This window comes from Macaca fascicularis, chromosome 15 (assembly GCF_037993035.2).
Source record: "Macaca fascicularis isolate 582-1 chromosome 15, T2T-MFA8v1.1".
Lineage (NCBI taxonomy): Eukaryota > Metazoa > Chordata > Mammalia > Primates > Cercopithecidae > Macaca > Macaca fascicularis.
The window spans coordinates 118042561-118065268 of NC_088389.1; the positions used below are offsets into that span (position 1 = coordinate 118042561).

At 47.2% G+C, this 22708-nt stretch overlaps 1 protein-coding gene across 7 annotated transcripts in view; it reads left to right on the plus strand.

Moving 5' to 3' along the window:
- DAPK1 (death associated protein kinase 1) overlaps positions 1 to 22708 on the plus strand; it is a 210960-nt gene that overhangs the window by 116648 nt on the left and 71604 nt on the right. For all 7 annotated transcript variants that reach the window (XM_074017761.1, XM_074017760.1, XM_074017763.1 and 4 more), the window contains one exon: positions 22254 to 22392. In XM_074017761.1, coding sequence (XP_073873862.1) covers positions 22254 to 22392 — 139 coding nt within the window. The remainder of the gene's footprint in view (positions 1 to 22253; positions 22393 to 22708) is intronic.

Consider the following 22708-nt stretch of genomic DNA (forward strand, 5'->3'; position numbering starts at 1 on the left):
CGCGCAGCTGCATTGTTCTTGCCTCTCATTTCTTAGCATTTCCATGAAGTTGGAGGTGGGCAGAAGATGTTCTAGTTTTCCAGTGGGATTGCTGAAGTGCAGGAGTGGGATGGCTTCATGGGGGCTCTGGTGTGACAGTGGTATGTGCCTATATGCCCCTTGGATATATTTCTTTGAGGGCAAGACTGCATCCTACTGTGGCACCCACAGCACTTAACACTGTGCTTGGCCCAGTACAGGGATGTCAAATCCAGATAGAGCAGGAAGAACAGAGGATCTGAAAAAGAGTCACGTGTGGCTCAAGAACCAGTTAGTTGTCCAGGGAGAAGGACATTTTTAGGGGAAATGTTCATTTACTTGCATGAGCTTCAGAAAACTCTTGACCGAGTTTCCTAAAGAGCAAAGTGAATATCAGGGTTTGGGTCACTTTGGGTCCTACCAGGAAGCAGATGACCCACACAGACAAGGCAATTTGAGACTTAACAAACATGCATGCAAGGTTTGGAGGACATGATAAGTGATGGGGAAGCACCCTCTGAGAACGGAGCTGTCGTCACCCTTGGACCTGAAAAGTAAAACAGGGGAGTCGTGTGAGGACCCCGGAAAGGATGACTTCCTGCAGAGCACTGCATGACATGAGCTGAGCCTCAGTAGAGGGCCTCAGCCAAATATACGGCCACATGGCTGGAAACTCTTCTCCTTTTCTGTGGGGCTACCTGTTGGCCAAACCAAACTAGTGTCCTGTTTTCAAGGGAACCTTTTGGTTCAGTCTCTATGAGCAGCCTCCCTAAACCCAGAAGTGGATGTAGGAGATTGGAGCGTGATCTGGAGAGGCAGGGAGAAAGTAACTTCTCTCCGGGTTCAAAGAGATTTGTCTTCGTTCTCTAGTCCAGTTGGCACTTCAGACCTGATGCTGTCACTAATTAGGACAACCCAAATTTCCCGGCGTCGCCCTTCCCCAATGGCATCCTTCCACTGAAAAATGCACAATTTGTCACTGCATAGTTAGGGTCCATTTGATCTCATGCCCTCTTTTCTCAAAGACGGTGCCCATCAGAAATTCTTTAAAAGGGAGTACATGTTTTGGAAGCGTGATCCCCTTTTGTTTTCCCTATTGTAAACTTCCTTGTTGGAACGGGGAGGTAGAGACATGGAGGGTGAGGGCCACAAGTCTTGGCTCTTTGGCAGGTGATAGCTTTCCATTGCCAGGGACACTTGCCCAGCAGGGAAGCTCACCTACCTCTTCTATCGCTTGGGTGCCCCATCCATCTCAGAAGGGATGCGAGTGGTCTTGGTGCTCCTTGGCATCCATGTTTATAATGGATGCAATGGGAAGGGTTTTCATGGAGACAGGATGCAATCTATATTTGCTCCCGTCTCTTCCTTGACTCTCATTCCCTCTTCAGATCACTTTCATCTACCTTCCATTTCCACTACTGGCACTGAAAGAGTGCTGCCAAAACTTTCTGATACTTATTGCAAAATGTATTAATTTGAATGCAGCGTATGATACTCAATTGTCACCTCTTAATAAATTGGTAATCCCTACAGATGTATCTCTAGGTCTCTCTGGAGCCCTTCAGTTACTTCTCCAGGGGCCTACTCGACATTTCCACCCAGACAGGTCTCCCCAGGTACCTCAACTTCACGTGTCCTAAACTGGACTCAGCATTCCCTCCACACCCGCTACTCCCCTCTGCTTCTCTAGCTCAGTCCGTGGCATCCACATCTTCCTGTTTCCTCAAACTGGGAACGTTGGAGCTCTCCTTGCCTCTTTCTTCTCGCCCATTCTCCACTGTGCCACACATCTAGTCTTCCATGACGTCCTGCAGGCTCTGCTGCTGAAAGAGCTTCTGAGTCTCCCCTTATTACCATTCTCTTTGGCCGTGGCTCAGAATCTTGAGAATTCTTCCCGAATTATTACAGCATCCTCTAGTTTCTCTCCTGTTGAGCTCACCCCGGGATTGATTACAAAACAGCTGCTTCTCTTGCTGAAGAATCTTTGGTGAATGGCACATGAATAGATGCTCAATATTATTAGTCAGTAGGATCTACAACTCAGAAGCACCGTGAGATGGCACTTCACACCCACTAGAATGGCTATAATAAAAAAGACAGGCACTGTCAAGTGTCGGCGGGGATGTGGAGAAATTGGAGTGCTGGTGAGAATGTAACTTGTTCCAGCCACTTTGGGAAACAGTTTGTCTGTTCCTCAAAATGTTAAACATGGTTTCCATAGGACTCAGCGTTTCCATTCCTCAGACTGTACCCAAGAGGCATGAACATGTATTTCCACATGAAAGTGGTAGAAGTATCATTCATACTAGACAAAAAGTGGAAACTAACCAAATGTCCCTCAGCTAGTGAACAAAATATGGTATGTCCATACAATGGGCTGTTACTTGGCAAGGAAAATAAGGAGGTATTCATGTGTGCGACAACATGGATGAACCTTGAAAACATGCTAAGTGAAAGAGGCCAGACTCAATAGACCACACACCCTATGGTTTTATTGACATGAACTGTCCAGAGTAGGCACATCTGTGGAGACAGAAAGTAGCTACATGACTGCCGAGGGCAGGTGGGAGTGTGTTGGGAAACCGGTGGCTATTCAGGGACACGGGGCTTCTCTTGGGGGTGATAATGTTCTAAAATTAGAATGTGGGGATGGTTGCATAACCCTGAAAATACTAAAACCCAGTGAGTGGTCCACTTTAAAAGAGTGAATTGTATGGTGTGTGAATTATATATCAAGAAAGATTTAATCTTGTATGGCTCCCTCCTGCTCACAGAATGAGGTCCAATTGGTAGAGTGGTGCAGAGCCTTTGAACCTGTGTCCGGGCCAGTCCCCATATCCATCCATGTCTCTTCCACCCCACTTTGCCTCTGCCCTTATGCTCCACCCACAGAGAATGTCTTGCCATTGCCAGATCACACCTGTTCCCCTGTAGAACTCCTACTCATCCATCAAAACCCAGCTCACATGTCACCCTCTCTGGATTTCTTACCCACTCCCGTTAGGTTTAATTGTTTTTGTACTTGTGTTTTCCTCACTTTTTAGGCGTGTGTCGATTATAGCACATACTGTACTATATTTTAAACATTTGTGTGTCTCTCCTGCAGTGGACTGTGAGCTTCCTGGGGATGTGCCAGTATTTTACTGGTTTGTTTTTCGATGCCACGCTTGTAGGAGAGGACGTACATGCTAGCACACTGTCAGTGCCCAGTGAAAGTGGTCGAAGTTGAATTCTGTCAGGCAGACTGGCTGGGAAACAATAGTAAGGACCCTGAGGAACCACAATGAGGAGCTTTTTCATGGCAAGGACAGTGGGGTGAAGAGAGGAAACAGAGCCACAGGCACTGCTTCCAGAAGGCTCTACCTAGTACGTGACCTGCCATACTCTAAGTAGTCCTGTCTCATGAAAACAGGGCAGTTTGTCAGCAGAGCTGATTTCCACCCTGAACCTGAGAGGACTGAGACTCAGGACCATGTGTTCGAGCTGGATGCATGGGATGGGAATGAGCCCAGTAGAAGGACAGTCGATGGGACTCCACGGGCAGGCATGGAGAACCTATTATATGGCTGCCTTGTCATGCTAGATGCCGATGACAATCAAAGGTGGGCAGTTGAAAGTAATGCTGCTGATTGTCGTTGTCATCTGGTAGAGTCATGCCCGTCACGAAACAGGTGCCAATGCACATTTCTGCAAAGAAGGAAAGAAAGCCAATGAGCTCTTCAGAATATGAGCTCTTCAGACAATCTTAAGTCTCCTTTACCCATTACAGCATCTTCCATGGCACTCACCCCGCTCTCAGCCTGGCATGCATGGGCCCAGACAGACGATGCTATTGAAAGGGAGATCCGAACCTCATCTGCCCTTCCTTAGAGGCCTCTGGTGGGGGCAGATCTCTGCTCTTAGCCCGCGCTTTCGGCAGAGCGGGGTTTCAGGCCACATACTCCCAGGTGGGTGGTGGAGACCCTTGCTCATGCCCCTCCTTGGGCTCTGATTCCGTCTCCTCTCAGGGCCAGGTTTTTTAGAGCTCAGAGAGGGAAAGTGGGATAGAAAACAAGTGACAGCCTTACCACCTGCTGAGTGAATTCCAGATCTTTCCCATTTTCCATCGCTTCCTCATCCTCAAACCCTTCTTCCCCCTCCTCGGACTAAGGGAAGAATCGCTCTGCTCTATGCCTGTTAAAATTGCAGCTGTCCACGTCTCGAGGTGGCTAAAGAACAGGCAGCACATCCTTCAGATCAGTTGTGTGCCTCTGATGGGCTGGTGGTCTTCTGTCCTGGGATTTCCGGGTCATGAAAGGGCAGGGAGAATTAAGCCCAGTCAAGGAGGAGAAAGAGAAGGAGTAGGGGGACCAGGAGGAGGGTAGGGAGGAGGAGGAGGAGGACAGAGAGGAGGAGGAGGAGGAGAAGGAGGTAGTGGTGGAGGAGTTGGTGGTCTGTGCTTCCCCGGATAATAGCCTTCCCTTGTTTTCAGCTAGCCCAGGCAGATTGATTTTGGAGAAAAACCCCATCTACGGCTGTCCCTGCTTGGTTTACTCCGGCCGGTCTTTTGTTCTAGTGCCAGTTGTAATTACCCAGGCTGAAGAGATGCCTGGCGGCCCCTGCTTTTCCGTTTGCCCCACTTTTGATTGGCCTAATTATTTCTGTGGGTCTCCAAAGCCTGGGCTGAAGCCATTAAAGCAACCAGAGACTTGGCATGTGCTGCGGCCACTCTGGCTGTTGAGTGTCTTGTTTCTCTGTGCCTGAGCACTTTCTTTAGTTCCAGCCCAGGAATCTCCATGTGCCCACTGGAGGATGGAGCTATAGTTTGTCTCTCAGGCACTTTCTACCCTCCCTCCTCCAAGTATTGCCTGGAGCAAGGATTGCCTCCCTTTCCTCCCCTGGGACAACATGCATTGGTCATGCCCACTTACTTTGAGCACTGGGGTAAATGGCTGAGGTTGTCTGTGGCTGTAGATGATCACCCGGAAGGTCCAGCCGCATACCCCAGGGCCGCATGCAACACCCGAAGGTGTGGGGAGAGGCCTGTGCCTCTACACACCCACATCCCGTTCACAGCGACCCAGTTCTCAGACTCGGCCTTTGCACTGGGCGACTCCATGCCCAGAGGCTGGTGGGCTGCCTACCTGCACTGCCTAGTGCAGGTTCCCTGCGTTCCTGGAGCCATCTGCAGTAAGCATTTCCACTTCTCCCGGCCTCCCTGACCTTCCCAGTAAGGAAAGAGTCTTCATCTTCCTTGTGTGTATCACTCCCGTTGGTGTACCATTTTCTGAGTATTTGCCAGACTCTGTGTTTCTTTTTTTTTTTTTTTTTTTTTTTTTTTGAGACAGAGTCTCGCTCTGTCGCCCAGGCTGGAGTGCAGTGGCTGGATCTCGGCTCACTGCAAGCTCACACCATTCTCCTGCCTCAGCCTCCCGAGTAGCTGGGACTACAGGCGCCCGCCACCTCGCCCGGCTAGTTTTTTGTAGAGATGGGGTTTCACCGTGTTAGCCAGGATGGTCTCGATCTCCTGACCTCGTGATCCACCCGTCTCGGCCTCCCAAAGTGCTGGGATTACAGGCTTGAGCCACCACGCCCGTCCAGACTCTGTGTTTCTCTTGAAATCTAGAGCTCAGGGTGGTCTGTGGTCTGCAGTTCTTTGGATGTTGAGCATTAGGGGATCTGCCTCTTGCTTTGGGTTTGAAATCCATTGCATTCCTGATGCAGGCAACTAAGGATTCACTCTGACTCTGGGCTTTTTTTTTCTCATGCTAAGAGTTTCTCATCTGAATTCGTTTTTAATTTCACCTCAAGTAGACACTGTTGAGCAACCCTCTCTACCCTCTCCTGCCTGTTAGAACAGTGGCCTGGGTCACTCTAGACCCTCAGCCTCTCATCACCAATCCGGCAATCCGCAGTTCCCCCACATCATACCAAGCTGGGCTCGGTACAGCCTCGGCAACCTCAGAGCCCTTTTTCACACATTACCACCTCTCTTCAAGGGCATCCTTTGGACTCATGGAATGACTTGGGATGCACATAGAGCCACTGTTCTAGAATGGCTTTCATGCTTGCTGACTTGCACTTTTTTTTTTTTTTAATTTCTCTGAGTTGATGGCCTCCACCATTTTCATTTCTAAGAGGTCTCTGGGAACTTTAACAAATTCTGATTTCATCTCTTTGGAGTATTTTTATGGTACCTCCCCCATCCATTTCTCTTTCCCGTGCCCCCTCGCTCCCTATCCCCTGTGGAAACAAACATGCAAGCAGAGAATCAGAACCTGAGCCAATGCCCAGTGCTGGGGTAGGAGGCTGTGGTTTCTGTGAATCCTTCGTAGGTGTGACAACCTCCTACACCAGACACCCTGCAGGGTGTGAGTGTCACCCTGCTGCCTGAGCAGCAGGCTCTGGTACCTCACAAAACAGCACTCAAGGTTGTCCTCTCCTGAAGGTTGTCTCTTACAAACCAAGTCTCTGAACCAAGAGCACATTTTCAAGAACTCCAGTCATTTTGATATATTCAGTGGGTAGAAGGAAGGTAGATTCTCTTCCCTGAAAGGGGAAGAGAGAAAAAAAGATTGTTTTTGGTTTGTTGGCTTGTTTTATAAATGCCTCCTTATATTCCACATAATGCTTCCTCAATTTAAGAAAAAAGTAAGCTGGGCGCTGTGGCTCACGCCTGTAATCCTAACACTTTGGGAGGCCGAGGCAGGTGGATTGCCTGAGTTCAGGGGTTTGAGACCAGCCTGGGCAACATGGTGAAACCCCGTCCCTACTAAAATACAAAAGATTAGCCAGGCGTGGTGGGGCGCACCTGTAGTCCCAGCTACTCGGGAGGTTGAGGCAGGAGAATTGCTAGAACCCGAGAGGCGGAGGTTGCAGTGAGTCGAGATTGCACCACTGCACCCCAGCGTGGGCAGCAGAGTGAGACTCCGTCTCTCAAAAAAATAAATAAATAATAGGACTTTAAAAAAATTCCATGTCAAGCTGAGAACTGCAGCCTCCTGTTTGAAAATCTACGCCTCAGAAAACTGCCACTCGATCATTTGGCCCTGAATTTGAGCATGCCATCATTTGAGTCAGTGGGTTGGGTAATCATATAAGGGGCCCAGTAGGACTTGAAAACACAATTGTGTATTATGCTGTGCTGGTAATGACTTCCACCTTCTTAACAGCTGAGTAAAGAGGTCTGGCCCCACATCTTCCCGGGCCTGCTGGTGTTAATAAATCATGGTGCATTTTCTTTTCACCAATCCAGCATTCTGTTTCCATCTTGGATGCTGAAAGAAAGTCACGGTTTTGCTTTTTTCATTTATGAATGAAAGTGATTACCTTAAAAATCTTCCTTTTCCACACAGGCTGGACCTTAATGCAGCTTCACAGATTAGTCTTTCATGCCTTTGGAAGACCACGTTTTTGAGGCTAGAGACGTTTTGGGGATCCCAAAGTATTTCCAAATGTGGATCTTTCTTTTCTTGGCACAGTTGGCATAGCTAACAGATTTGGTCCCTCATGTATGAGGCATACATCCCTGAAACATAAGGTTTTCTGTGCTGGTAGTGACTGTCCCCATGATCAAGCAGGACACAAAGGAACTGGAATAAAATTGCCTGTTAGTTTTAGGAGACATTGGGGACCGGGTGCAGTGGTGACACTATGGGCTAGGGGGTGGGTTGGGGATGGAGGTGTAAGACAAGATGGTTTTTATGAAAGGTTCTGGGTTCTTGAGAGGAAGAGATTGTGCAGGGGATCGAGCTAACATTTCCCGCACAAGGACTGTGTGCCATGCTCTTGCTCATAAGCGCCTTTCATTTGATCTCATATAATGTAGAGACAGTGAAAAAACATCCACCTCTGTAGAAAGCTGGGCCTGAGGAGCAAAACCCCTCAGATAGGAGGTAACGCTTTGTTCCTGGACTGGGAGGGGAACTCAAGCAGCTTTATTTTTTCCGAATGCTGATAATTGCCATTCACTGAGCACTTGTTATATGCAGGGTGTATTATATACATAGTGTCATTTAATCCTCACAAAAGCCCAAGGAGGCAGGGTTCTGAGATTCTCTTGCTACAAAAGAAAGCACTTCAAAGCTTCTTGACGTGAAGTGGCCACAGTCATTTGTTTTGATCACAAATCTGAAATTAGGACAAGGCTCAGCAGGGACAGCTTTTCCCTACTCCTTGCAGCCACAGCTGGAGCGGATGCCTGGGGCTAGAGGATTTCCTACTTAGATGGCCCCTGACGTGCTGCAGGTCATTCAGAGGGGACCCCCTTCCAAGATGTCCTCTCACATGACTGACAAGGTAGTGCTGGCTGTCAGCCGCGAGTTCAGTCAGGGCTGTTGGTTCCACTCCACCTGTGCTCCTCCACGGTGCTAGTTGGGCTCTCCCACAGCATGGCAGCTGAGACCTAAGGGCAGGTCCTCCAAAACAGGACATGGAAGTTGCCAGTCTCTTAAGACCTGGGCCTGGAAACTGACACAGCATCACTTCTTTCAGATTCTATTGTTGGAGCAGACACAGAGCTTGCTCAGATTCGAGGCGATGCAGCAAAAGAAACCACAGCTCTCAATGGGTAGTGCAAAGGGTTTACAGCCATCTTTATTCTACCAGAGGTGCAGAAAGGTTAAGTGTCTTCCCCTGGATTACTCAGTCAGCAAGTGGACAGGACCCCTGTCCCCTGCTTTCTTCCAGATCCCGTGACACCCCTGAGTTGGCCAGAGCACCTGACTGACCTCGGGTCAGCTTTCTGTATCCATTTTTGGCCATCAACTGTACCTGTAGCATCAATGCCCACCGCAGCTCCAGAGGCCCAGTGAAGTGGATTCTCTAAGCATTACTAAATCACCTTTATTTGGAATTGACTTTAAGAGCAACAGTGGCAGGACCCTAGGCTTGGGAAGAGAACACCCAGGGAGCATATTGTAACCATCTTCGGATGTGGGAGGCTGACTGTGCAGGTCACAGCACAGCTGGTGTTCTGTGACCTCCATTGTTCTTGAGTAGTTGACAAACTACAGCCGGTGGGCCTGAGACTGTCACCTGCATATATGCAGTCCTTAAGAAGAAAATGAAAATGTTTTTACGTTTTCAAATGGTGGAAGGATGAAAGCAAAATAGAATACATAGCACAGTTGAACAGATGCAAGAGAGAGAGTGTATGGCCCAGCAAGCCTCTCAAAGAAACAGCTTGTTAATCGCTGTCCCAGAAGGCAGAACCAGCACCTGTGTGACCAGAGGTAGATCTCGGGTCGCTATAAGAAAGAATTTTCTAACTAGAGTTGTCCATCAGCAGGAACAGCAGCTTTCAGCTGAAGGCCATGCAGGCAGATGCTGTGCCTCGGACACTATAGGTCGGTGGTGTGCTGGTAAAGCTCTAACAACAGGCTCCCCAGGGGAGAGAGCCTCGGTTGGTAATGTTTGCCTAATTCTGTGGTATAAATGCTCCCACATGGCCAGTCTCCAGCTGCCAGCATAGCAGCACTAAATGTGGAGTCAGGAGGAGATGCACACGGTCAGCTCTCTCGGGAGCTCCAGCTTCCAGTGTGATGGGCTAAGGTGATCATCAGTATGTAACGCTGCCCTTGAGCAGCTCCCAGTGCAGAGACTTGCAGGGTCTTGGGGAGGGATAGTAGTGCTGGAGAAGATCTGTGAGATGCCATCTGCTGCTCTGGGGCCACAGGCAGCCATGGTTAACATCCACAAGCCCAGAAAGATTAAGTACTTTGCCCTGGGCCACACAGCTGCTAAATTCCACATGCTAGTTTATTGTTCTCACATTTAGTTTAGAAAATCTTGATTTCTGCAAACAGATTGATAAGTTTGACTGCATTCAAATTTCAAACATCCGTTTAACAAAACATCACTTTAAGCAAAGTTAAAAGGTGAATAACAGATTGAGAGAAAACATTTAGAATATGTGAGATCAAGACACAGTATCCAGAATATGTATGGAGCACCCATCAGTCAATTAAAGTTAATGACTATGATGGTTCAGTGAGAAAATGGGCAAAGGATGTGGTCACACAGTTTATACCCACTCAAGTACAGCTACTAAACATGAAAGATGACCAATCTTGCTACTAAGCAGGGAAGTGTATGATAAAACATTGGTTCATGTTTTCCACTTATTCGACTGGCAAAAATAATACTACGCAAGGGCCAGACGTGGTGGCGCACGCCTGTAATCCCAGCACTTTGGGAGGCCAAGGTGGGTGGATCACCTGAGGTCAGGAATTTGAGATCGGTCTGACCAACACGGTGAAACCCTGTCTCTGCTAAACACAAAAATTAGCTGGGTGTGGTGGCGCACACCTGTAATCCCAGCACTTTGGGGGGCCAAGGTGGGCAGATCACCTGAGGTCAGGAGTTTGAGATCAGCCTGACCAATATGGGGAAACCCCGTCTCTACTAAACACAAAAATTAGCTGGGTGTGGCAGCGCACACCTGTAATCCCAGCTACTCAGGAGGCTGAGGCAGGAGAATCACTTGAACCCAGAAGGTGGAGGTTGCAGTGAGCCAAGATCATACCACTGCACTCCAGCCTGGGCAACAAGAGGAAAACTCTGTCTCTTTAAAAAAAAAAAAATCCAAGCAAGTGAGGACATGAAGCCAAAGCAACTTCATGAACTGCTGCTGGAGGAATATAAGGTTATGCAGCACAGCCTGCAACTGAGCATTACCTTGACCCAGAAATTCCAAAGTGAACTAGATATCCTGGAGCCTAGAAAACCTGTCACATCCTTGGAGTAGTCAGGTGCACAGGGAATCATTGCCTTCTAGTTTGTGATAGTGAAAATTTGGAATGGACATAAAGACCATCAGTTAGGGAATGACTAAATAAACTCTTATGTGGACCTTCGGGTGAACATTAGGCTACAATGACAAGGATGCAAGAGATCGATAGCGATGGATATTGCTGAGGTGGAATAGCAAATTGCAGATTGATGCATAGACTCTGTTGTCATTTATGTTCTTAAAATGTAAATAAAACAATGCCATATGGTGCATAGACTTTTCATATAAAAAGTTCTGGAGGGCTATCCACCATACTCATGACAGTGCATGCTTTTGTGGAGGTAGGGAGGAGGAGGGCCAGTATTGGGGAGGAGGGGAGATGTTCAGAAGCAGCTTCAGTTTTATAGATGGAGGTTTAACTTTTTCTAAAGGTCAGTATATTTGTAAGAGACCAAGCCAAAATTCAGTTCTTTCCAAACAGAACCGTGGCTGTGAAGGAACCTACCATCTTCCTCAGCAAGTTCGGCCCCAGCAGGCTGGCCACGGGGAGGCGCCCACATGGAGAGGGGTGTCTGGGTGTGGTTGCCTCAGCCCATGAGGTTGACCTTGCTCCTGAGGGTCCTCTCTCATCATGTCTATGACTTCCATCCTGGCCTCAGGTCCCCTTGACACTCGCCTAAGCAGGAAGTGGTTTTTGCTTAATTTATTGTTGCACAGCTGGGACAACTGAAGAATTTTAAATAAGACTTTGCTGAGAGCTGAGAGTGACAGGAGGAAAATAGAGTCACAGTAAGTAGGCGGCGTTGCTTATAAATCTCAGGGTTCTTGTGCCAAGCTTGGAATGGCCAACACCTCCTCCCTGCTCAGCCTGGCCACCCACCCCCTCTGCTTGCTCTCTCTCCCCTTGCCCCACTGGCTGTTCTCAGGAATGTCTAAACTCCACTGTGTCTAGACCTAAAGGAAAGATGCAGACAGCATGCTCCCTCTCCCATGTAACCGTGGCCCACCTTCCAGCTTTCCTATTTCGTGTCTAAGAGCCAAACTCTTCCGCAGATTTTTGGCCCCAGGAATGTCCATCTGTTTCAGCAAAACCCTACTCTCAACCACAGGAGTTCAGGCCCTATTCTGTCATTTGCATGAGGTCCATATCGGAGTCCCACGCTCTCAACCTAGGACCTGGGCAAGAGACACTCACAGGAGCTTCAAGGCTTTATCTCTCCTGTGACTGTGAGGAGTTCAGGCCAAGGATTGCTGCAGGGAATACTGGCACCATTGCCATGTGCCAGATGCTCATATCCTAGCCATGTTCTCTTCATCAATCCCATTAGAACCGTAGGAACTAATATCCTCATTTTACAGACACGGAAACTGTGCCTCTGAAAGTAACTTAACCTCTCTGAGGACACAGATCCCGATGCCAACCAGGCCTCTGCCTGCGGTGCCTCTGAACCCTTGAGCCATGTTCTTCTCCTAGGGGTTTGTTCTAGGGACCTTCAGGAGGCTCCTTCCTGCTTTCACACAACCTCCCTGGGTAAAAGGAAAGATCCCCTCCCCCATGAACTTTGAGTGCCAGGCGCGCATGCTGTTCTATGAGAATCCATGCAGCTCCTTTTAAGTTGTTACTTGAACTTGAATTTGAGGTGAAAACAGACAGAACATGTATTTTCAGATACAGCTTGCATTTTGGATTTAAAGAAGGTAGGGCTAATTCAGGGGAGGCCTTAAGGTTAGGAACTTCGTTGATAAGATTCGTTTAATTTGAAGGAAACAGAGCATAGAAGCAAAAAATCTCTCCGACCCCCTGAATCTATTTCCAACCTTAAATTCACTCCTGTTTGACAAATGCAGAAAGGAATGCCCTGTGTTCCTTCTTTCCCTTCCTGTGTCCCAGCTTCAGTTCTCATTCAGCAGAGTCCTCCAGCGACCCAAGGAACTGAAATTAGAGTGTGAGAGGTGAGCGTGAGAACACCCTTCAAGGCTTCCCCTAAGTTAACAGGAAAGAACATTCAACACAGTGATGATGGTGGAGCATTGAGTTTTAGTTCTTGGTTTAGTTAGAGGCAAAGCCAAGAGGTAGTTGGGACCACCTCACTCCTTCGTGCCGTATACACCAGGATAGTTATGGTAAAGGAGGAGTCATCTTAAAATGCTTGGGGAATTACTTATGCCTCAAAGAGAGCCCCAGATATATATTTCTCACCTGTATTTTTCTGACCTGAATGAAAACATTGTTATAGCAGTACCTGCATGAGCCTTTCCTTCACAGGAGAATCCAATGCAAGACTAAGAAAACACTTCAGTGGATTCTAATTATCTTCCCCTTTCCTTGCTTCCCTTTGTTTCCTGAATTGCTTTAGCCAACCTGTAGTATTTTGCTTGCAGCTTGTGAGGAATTATTACTTATTATGAGTTAAATTGGATACTCTCCGACAAAAAAATTTGTTAAAGTCGTAACCTACAGGACCTCAGAATGTGTGATCTTCTTTGGAAAGAGAAGATCATTCTTCTCATTGGTTACATGACCAAGTTAAAATGAGGGCACTTGGGTGGGCTCTAATCCCATATGACTGGTGTTCTCATAAAGGGGGAGTGTGGATGCAGACACAGACGTGTGCAGAGGGCAGCCTACAGGGAAAGACTCAGGGAAAGCGCCAGGTGCAGGCGGGGACAGGAGTGCTCACCTGCAAGCCCAGGAGCACGGAGATTGCTGGCAAAGCCCTGGAAGCTGGGAAGCGGCCAGAAGGGATTCCCCACCAAGCTTTAGAGGGAGCATGACTCTGTAGACCCCTTGAGTTTGGACTTGTAACCTCTAGAACTGAGGCAAGAAATTCTGTCATTTTAAGCCACCCAATTTGTACTACTTTGTTAGTGTAGCCCCGGCAAACTAATACACTACCTATACCTAACCCTTTTACTTTTTTATTATTTTTTGAATATATTTTTTAAATGTTATGTAGAGATGGGAGTCCCACTGTGTTGCCCAGGTTGGTCTCAAACTTGTGGCCTCAAGCGATCCCACCTTGGCCTCCCAAAGTGTTGGGTTTGCAGGTGTGAACCACCATGCCTGGACCTAACCCTGTTAAAGTATACATTTAAGATGAAATAAAATTGAAAATTTTAGTTCTGCTATCATAGTCAGTGTGACATTATATTTTTCAAAGATGGCTTCATCATTATTTGCTGTCCTACCTGTAGGACCAAACACCTGAAATCCCCCTTCAGGAGCTGGATTCTAAATCCCCCTTCCTTCAGGTCTGGATAGGCCCTTTTGATGCTGTGTGACTTCTGAGGCAGCTTCCACCTGCTTGCTAGGACACTTGCTCTGGAACCCTGACCTGCCCATGAATGGTCCATTTGTCTTAAGGCCAGTGTGCTATGAGGGAGCCCAAACTAGCCCAGATGGAGAGACCACCCAGAGATATGAGACTACAAGGAGAGAGGTGCCCAGACAGCCCCCAGCTGCTCCAGTGCCCCTGCCGTTTCAGCTTCAGCCGTTGTCTGATTGTAACCCCATGACACCCCCTAAGCCACAACTGCCCAGCCAACTCTTCCTGATTCCCAACCCATAGTATGATTGTCATGGTTAAAGCCTAACATTCTGGGGAGATTTGTTACACAGCAATAGATAACCATAACAGTTAGCATGATCTTTGCTTTGCATTGGTCACTGTCTTTTAATTTATAAAATGTATTACATTATTACTTCTGATTAAATAGTTTTATATTTAAAGCAGACAGAAGACAACCACAAAATCTGGTAACATAATAGGATTCGTCTCTCACTCGCTCAAAGTCTCATGCAGGTAGGATAGGTTGATGACCTCCTCCAGGCAGTGACTCAGGGATCCATGTTCCTTCTGCCTAGTCTCTGCTGCCCCCTGATCCTTCTTGGAGTCCTGTGCTGGGTCACCTGTGTTCTGGTGGCCAAAGAGAGAGAAGAGAGTATGGGTGGGGGATCACATCGGATGTTTTGGACTGCATCTGAAGTGGCACACGTCATTTTGGTTTTTTGGGTTTTTTTTGAGACGGAGTCTCGCTCTGTCACCCAGGCTGGAGTGCATTGGCACGATCTCGGCTCACTGCAACCTCCGCCTCCTGGGGTCAGGCCATTCTCCTGCCTCAGCCTCCCAAGCAGCTGGGACTACAGGCGCCCACCACCACGCCCGGCTAATTTTTTTTTTTTTTTGTACTTTTAGTAGAGACGGGGTTTCACCGTGTTAGGCAGAATGGTCTCGATCTCCTGACCTCATGATCCACCTGCCTTGGCCTCCCAAAGTGCTGGGATTACTTTGGGATTATAGGCGTGAGCCACCGCGCCCAGCCTGTTTTGGTCCATATTTTACTGGCTAGAAGTAGTCCTGGATTCAAGGAGCTGGGAAATGCCCCTTAGTTGTGGGCCTGCAAGAAACAAGGTAGTATGGTGGGAACATAGCCAAGGCTCTGCCACATCTGCACACAGATCAGAGGATCTCAAAATACCAGAGCTGGAAGGGCCTTGAGAAATGAGCTTATCTGCATGTCATCTCTGCATCAGGATGAACAGAGCCTTGTTAAAGTACAGATTCTGGGGCCTCACTCAGGAAGTAGGTACTAGGAAATTGCATTAAAAAGATTCCCCAAATTATTGTTGTGTACACTAAGGTTAGAGAACCACTTAACCTGGTTACTCAACCCTCTCATTGTATATAGAGCAAAGGTGAGGTCCAGAGAGCTGATATGACCTCCTTACATCTCTTCCAGTCACCCACCCCTTGAGGCCAGAATTGGAGCTGGTACCTCTGCCTCCCAGGGCTTTGTGACCTAGGAGCCACACCTCGAAGGTGTGCCCTGGGGGAGCATACTTGGTGCCTGAGTTCTTCTACTCTGAAGAATCCTAATGTTTGCCTTGAAATGGGCCTCATGGGGTAATTAGTATGTAGACAGGGGTCCACTGCAGCTTAAATGATAACCAGAGCTGGTCCCAAATTAAGTCTTGTTACATTTTGGGCCATTCCTAGCAAAAGTGAGGAACCCTCCAGAATGTGTTAATTTAGAAAATGGAATCTTGCAATACCTTCTCCTGCATTATTCAAAAGGCCCACTTTGTTTTTAACGTAGTGGCATGTCCTAAATACCTTCTGTCATGCCAACTTTTAGGGAGGCTTTGGTGATAGTAAAAGACACAGCGGGAGGAGAAAGAACCATGGTATTTTCCAGCTCTCTTGGTGAAAACAGCAAATGTTCATTAGTATTCATTTCACACAATTTCTCTGATAAAGCTGTAATTTAAAACACTGACTCAAAGCCCTAATAAAGGAGGTTAACTTGCTTTCTAAATCTGCTGCACAGACTACTCATCTCTCCTTCCATAAGCCTCCCTTCTCCTAAGCAAATTGTGGAATTTGGAACAAAGAGAAAAAGTGCAAGGTTTTTTGACTGATTCCCTTATTAACCAGATTCTGCTGTTCAGCAACATTGTGAGCATTTGAGTTCTGGTTCTCAGCATGCATGTGAAAAATCCTCAAGTCATTTTCTACCTTCACAGATTTGGGGGCCAGATAGGAAACAAATTACCAAACAATGCTTATCGTGCTCCCAAACCTTTGCTGAAATCATTTGGTTTCAATTATTTTGATTAATTACTGAGGATTTTATAAGCAGAGTTTATGGCAAAAACATCTGCCTTCATGAGTTGGCATGAAGGAGTATGAGTATATATGTAGAAATGAAGGAAGATGAGTATATATGTAGAGATGAAAGAGGATGAGTATGTATGTAGGGATGAAGGATGAGTATATATGTAGGGATGAAAGGTAATTAGTATGTATGTAGGACTGAAGGAAGATGGGTATGTATGTAGAGATGAAAGAGTATGAGTATGTATGTAGAATGAAGGAGGATGAGTATATATGTAGGGATAAAGGAGGATCAGTATATATATAGGAGTGAAGGGTGATCAGTATATATGTAGGAATGAAGGAGGATACATACATATGTAGAAATGAAGGAAGATGAGTAAATATGTAGGGAGAAGGAGGATGAATACATATGTAGGGATGAAGGAAGATGAGTGCATATGTAGAAATGAAGATACGTATACATGTAGAGATGAAGGAAGATGAGTGTGTATGTAAGGATGAAGGAGGATGAGTATATGTATATAAGAATGAAGGGTGATGAGTGTATATATATATATATATATATATATATATAGGCATGAAGGGTGATTGGTACATATGTAGGGATGAAGGAAGATGGGTATACATGTAGGGATGAAGGAGGATGAGTTTATATGTAGGATTGAAGGAGGATGAGTATGTATATAGGAATGAAGGGTGATCAGTATATATGTAGGGATGAAGGAGGATACATACATATGTAGAAATGAAGGAAGATGAGTATATATGTAGGGATGAAGGAGGATGAGTTATAAATGTAGATATGAAGGAAGATCAGTATATATGTAGGGATGAAGGAGGTTGAGTACATATGTAGGTATGAAGGATGATGAGTACATGTGTAGAAATGAAGGAAGATGAGTATACATGTAGGGATGAAGGAGGATACGTTTATATATATATATATAGAAGTGAAAGATGGTCAGTATATATGTAGGGATGAAGGATGAGTACATATGTAGAAATGAAGGGAGATGAGTATACATTAGAGATGAGAAGGATGAGTATATATGTAGGATGAAGGAAGATGAATATATATGTAGGAATGAAGGAGGATGAGTACATATATAGAAATAAAGGAAGATGAGTATACATGTAGGGATGAAGGAGAATGAGTATATATGTAGGGATAAAGGAGATTGAGTACATATGTACGGATGAAGGAATATGAGTACATATGTAGAAATGAAGGCAATGTAGGGGTAAAAGGGGATGAGTATGTAGGGTTGAAAGGGGATATGTACATACGTAGCTATGAAGGAAGATAAGTATATGTGTATGATGAGTATACGTATATGTGCATGGATGATGGGGGATGGAGTGAATACATAGGGCCTTCTGGGCATCAGTTGATGAGTCCTGACCTAGTGGGATAGGGTCTCTCCTAAGCTTTCTAATGTCTGACTGAAGGACTTGGCTGCATAGACAAGCCATGACATGGACTGCTTCATAACAAGTTGAGATTTGAACAGGGACTTGTGAGAAGGGTCGGTGATGAAAACTGAGAGGATCAACTAGTGCTCTCCTTCTCCAGTCTTGATCAGGCACTATCACTTTGCACTCCTGGGTCCCTAACTCTTGGGGTTCCAGGGTTATTCACTGTCCTTACTCCTGTGGAGTTGAGTTTCTGAGGACACAAATACTGAATAAGGCACGAGATGACCAGGCCAGAGAAGGGCAAGCCAGATTTCTGTTGACTGAGCTTAGTAAACAAGCCCATGTTCCAAACTTCTCTGACTGTGTAAAAAAACTACTCCAGACCCAGTGGGGGTGTAGGTTGGGTTCCCTGGGAAGCAGACTCTGAGATGGAGAAAAGTGTGCATGGTGTTTATTAAGAACTTTATTTAGGATCAGAATTTGGAGAGGAGGAGAAGGGAGCAGGAGTGCATTCAGTGGCAGCCCCAGTTGGCCAACAGGGAGTTCTGGGGCCAGAATGACCCTTGAGAGAGTTACCCCAGGTTGGGCTGAGATGACCTAGTCTTTATATCAGAGGTCGGCAAGTTATGGCCTATAGGCCAAACCCAGGTTGCGACCTATTTTTTAACTAAAGTTTTATTGGAACACAGCCACGCCCATCATGTCATGTCATCTGTGGCTGCTTTCATGATACATTAGCAGAGTTGAGTAGTTGGGACAGACTCCAAGGCCGGTAAAGCCTAAAATGTTTAGGATCTGCCCTTGATAGAAGTGTGGCAGGCCCTGTGATGTTCCCTCATCGCTTAGTCGCTGAATGGACAGTCTCTGATCTCTGTGGCCTCGGCTGGGCTGGAGGGTCCCCTTGCTCAAGTCTCCTTGGCCTTGTTCTCCAAGGACATCTCTTCTTCCTGGGTTTCTCCACGTGGCACAGTGGTTTGGCATCATCATACTTCTCGTATCTTACCTGAGGGCTTCCGGAGGTGGGACCTGGAGGCCCCCAGTCCCAGAAAAACCACAGCAGGTTGGCAGAATCACTTGTGCCATTGGTCAAAGTGGTCACGGGGCCTGCCCAGATTCAAGAGGTGGAGGCACAGATTCCGCCCACTGCCTGAGGGAGGATGGCACAATCACGGTGCAGATGAGCACGAGGATGAGATGCCATCAGACCGTCTTCAGAAAAATGTGGAACGTCATGGCAGGCCAGGTGGCTGCTCGGCAGTTCTATCAATCCCCGCTCACCCAGGTCACGGCTGCAGTGCCCGTCCCTCCCCAACTCCACGGTCCCTGATATCACGTGGGGAGCCTGAGACGGCCATGGTGGGAATGTGACACCTCAGGAATGGGCCCTGCCACCCCAACCCCAAAGAGCCTGCTGTTAAGCCTCCCCCGCACACACCTGCCGCCATGGGAGGCCTTCTGGTTTGAAGCCACCTGGGAAAAAAGACAGCAGCATTGATTGAGAAGGGTCTCTGCATGTCCTGGAACCTCAGGACGACTCCGTAAGCTATGATGTTTTACCCTTTATTTTATAGAAGGGGAGTCTGAGGCTCCGCGAGGTTGGAGGCCCTGGCAGGATTTGAACCATGGTCCCCTCGTTTTTGCCATCCTGCCTCACAGAAGACAGAGCCGGCAGGAGAAGGAGATCGTGGATCTGAAAAAAGCTTAGGTCGGCAGGGAGGGAGAGAAAGCCGGCCAAAGAAGAGCGGGCAAAGCCTGAGGCCGGGGCAGCATGGGGTTGCCAGAAGGCTGGACAGTGGAGCCCCCGGAAAGGACTCAGGGCCAGCAGGCTGCGCCAGCTGTGTGGGTGCTGGAAGATTCACCCCAACCAGGCAGCCAAACTCCAGATATTTCTCATTGTCTGAAAAATGCATCTCCGTACTCTATGACAACACAAGCAGGGTGTGAGTGAGGGGGTCGGGAGGCCCTGAAGAGGGCCACAGAGAGAAAGCCGGCGGCCGGGCACCATATTCACAGCAGAAGTTTCGCTCCTTCCCCTCACCTTCTTCCTGGGAAGCACAGTGGTTAGGCTTAACCGATGGGCCGGTTTAAGAAGGAGGAGCGGCCAGGAAGGGGCTTGCGTATTGGATCCTGGAGGCAGCAGTGGTATGCCACAGGGGTGACAGTGGCCTTCTTTATAACAACACTCGTTCCCACAAGCTGGACCTTACCCACGGGCCAGCCTTGCCAGTTACACGCGTCTATTACCTTTCATCCTCATAACCTTCAAGGGAAGAGGTCTTATGACTCCTCTGGGGAAATGAGGCTCAAGAGAAGGGGTAACCTTCCGGGTTTCAGGGTGAGCCCGTGGCAGAAGTTAAGACTTGGACTAGATGCAGGCACTTGACTTCTCCACTCCACGTGGCCGCGGTGCCTGAGTCAGCCCCAGTGGTGCGGGGCGCCCCAGAGAGCACAGAAGCCAGGGCTGGAGACCCAGGGGTGATGGGAGAGCTTTCTTTGGGTTGGGTTGGTTCACAATCTCCCGCTTTCTCTTTTTCCCTGTATAGCTGAAGGATTTTCTCTCCCCCTCTTGTTTGTTTTAAGAATAAGATGCAAAAGTGAGAAGCGGGAGGCCTTGCCTTGTTCCCTGGGAGACAGTGGGGGGGCTGTGAGGCCAAGAGCACCTGGGAGGGGAGAGGGTGGGGCAGACTGCATCGCCCAGGAGCAAGGTGGGGAGTGCAGGAGGGGTCAGGAGGAGAGCAAGGCCACTCCTGAGACTGGGTCCATGCAGGACACCTTTCACTTGGACTCCTGGGCATCCTGGCTGAGCCCAGGCTCTGCTGTGTCCCCTGGGGGATAGGGTGATAGGGGAGGCTTGTGGACTGTTCACAGGAGGGTGCAGCTACCTCTGCCAGGCCCCTGGGATAGGAGAGTCACTCCATCGTCCCCATAAACCACTGGGAGGCCTGACAGCAGGACCCTGGAATTCAGACATGGGAAAATGGTCTCAGTTTTTCAGGTGCTTGTTAAAAATGCTGAGTTTCCTGGTCACCATTCTTGGAAGCCCTCCCACAGCGGATTGAAAGTGAGGCTCAGAATCTTCATTTTTAAAGCATCCTCAAACAATTCTGATGCCCACGGACTCTAGACCATGCTAAGGAAAACACCGACCTGGAGGGTGAAGGCGTGTGGGATCTGAAACTTTCAAGAAAACAGCTTTTTTGTCATTCTTATCTGATCTTATGAGCACCAATTTTCTTACTCTGAATGGATGTAGATGCAGAAGGTATAATGTTTAGGGAGTGCTGTTGCCCTAAGAAAGATAATGAATACAGCAGTTTGTGCATAATTGCACTTAATTATTATGTTGTGAATATATGGTTAAACTTGATAAAGATTAACTTATAAAAACTCTTATTAAAACTTCCCTGTTATTTGCCATTCATCGCTACCGTGGAGTTTTTAGGGGAGCTTGTTCATCCATCCACCTGATGAAGTTTTGAGTGCTTGCTGTGTGCCTGGCTCTGTGCAGGGAGTGGGGCATACAGCAGGAGCCAATGGCTGGGGTGGGAGGTGCCAACCACTCCCCTCCACCTACTTGCAGTCTGGACAGAGAAACAAACTAAATAAATCCACAACCAACCACATACATTTTGCTTTTTTTGTAAATGATTTTTTTTTTTTTGAGACAGTCTCTCTCTGTCGCCAGGCTGAAGTGCAGTGGTGCGATCTCAGCTCACTGCAACCTCTGCCTCCCAGGTTCAAGCGATTCTTCTGCCACAGTCTCCTGTGTAGCTGAGACTATAGGCATGCGCCCCCATGCCCGGCTAATTTTTGTTTGTATTTTTAGTAGAGACGGGGTTTCTCCGTGTTGGCCAGGATGGTCTCAATCTCTTGACTTCGTGATCCGCCCACCTTGGCCTCCCAAAGTGCTGGGATTACAGGTGTAAGCCATCACTCCGGGCTACTAAATTGATTTTTATAAATGTGTTAGTATTTACATACAAACCAATACTAAACAAGAAAGGAAAAAACCCTTATCAGACCATATATTGTGAATTTGAATTTTAAAGAATTAATTAAACATGCAGGTTACAAAATTTTCAGGTACTCTCTAATTGAAATAAGAAGATACACACTATGAATTCTGTACAAAGCTGGCTTGCAGATTTTTTCTTGTCATTAGAGTTGAGACATCACCTCTAAATACATTTAATTAAAATGTTTTAAAGATACACTGACATTTTCTTCACAACATTTCGTCTCTGCCCCTCCTCTCATTGGTGAACACAGAACCTTAGGAAAATGGTTCCCAAGTGCTTTCGAGCCCAAATGTGTCTGAATGTAGAATTGTCCACCATCTGCACAGAGAATTCTGACTCCATGCTTGGTGGTTTCAGCATAGTCTTTATGCTGTTTTCTTGTCTGATGTTTGAGCACACCAGTAGTCTATAAGAGAAGGAATCAATGTGAAACAGAATTGTCACCAATAACCTCTGCTTCCCGGTTCTCAGCGTTGCAGGTGGCGAGCTGTTTGACTTCTTAGCTGAAAAGGAGTCTTTAACTGAAGAGGAAGCAACTGAATTTCTCAAACAAATTCTTAATGGTGTTTACTACCTGCACTCCCTTCAAATCGCCCACTTTGATCTTAAGGTACGTTTCAAAGTGTAAGCCAGATAGAAGCTTGTGCAGATCACAGCCTTGGTTGTTTCTCTGCTAAGAAAAAATGAGGCATCTGAAAGAGTTACATTATTTTTCCTGTACCAGTTTAACAAACAGAATTATCAATATAAATCAGCAAGCATAGAATACATGCCTCCCACTGGGATGGCAAACTTTTCTGTGGGATAGAGGCTTAATGATAATTGATTACATTCTGGAATTCTTGGTAAAGAATACAAGGGGTCTTAGGAACCAGGTTTTTTAGTAAGGGGGCTGCTCTTGGCTACTGGGACATTAGCCAGCAGCC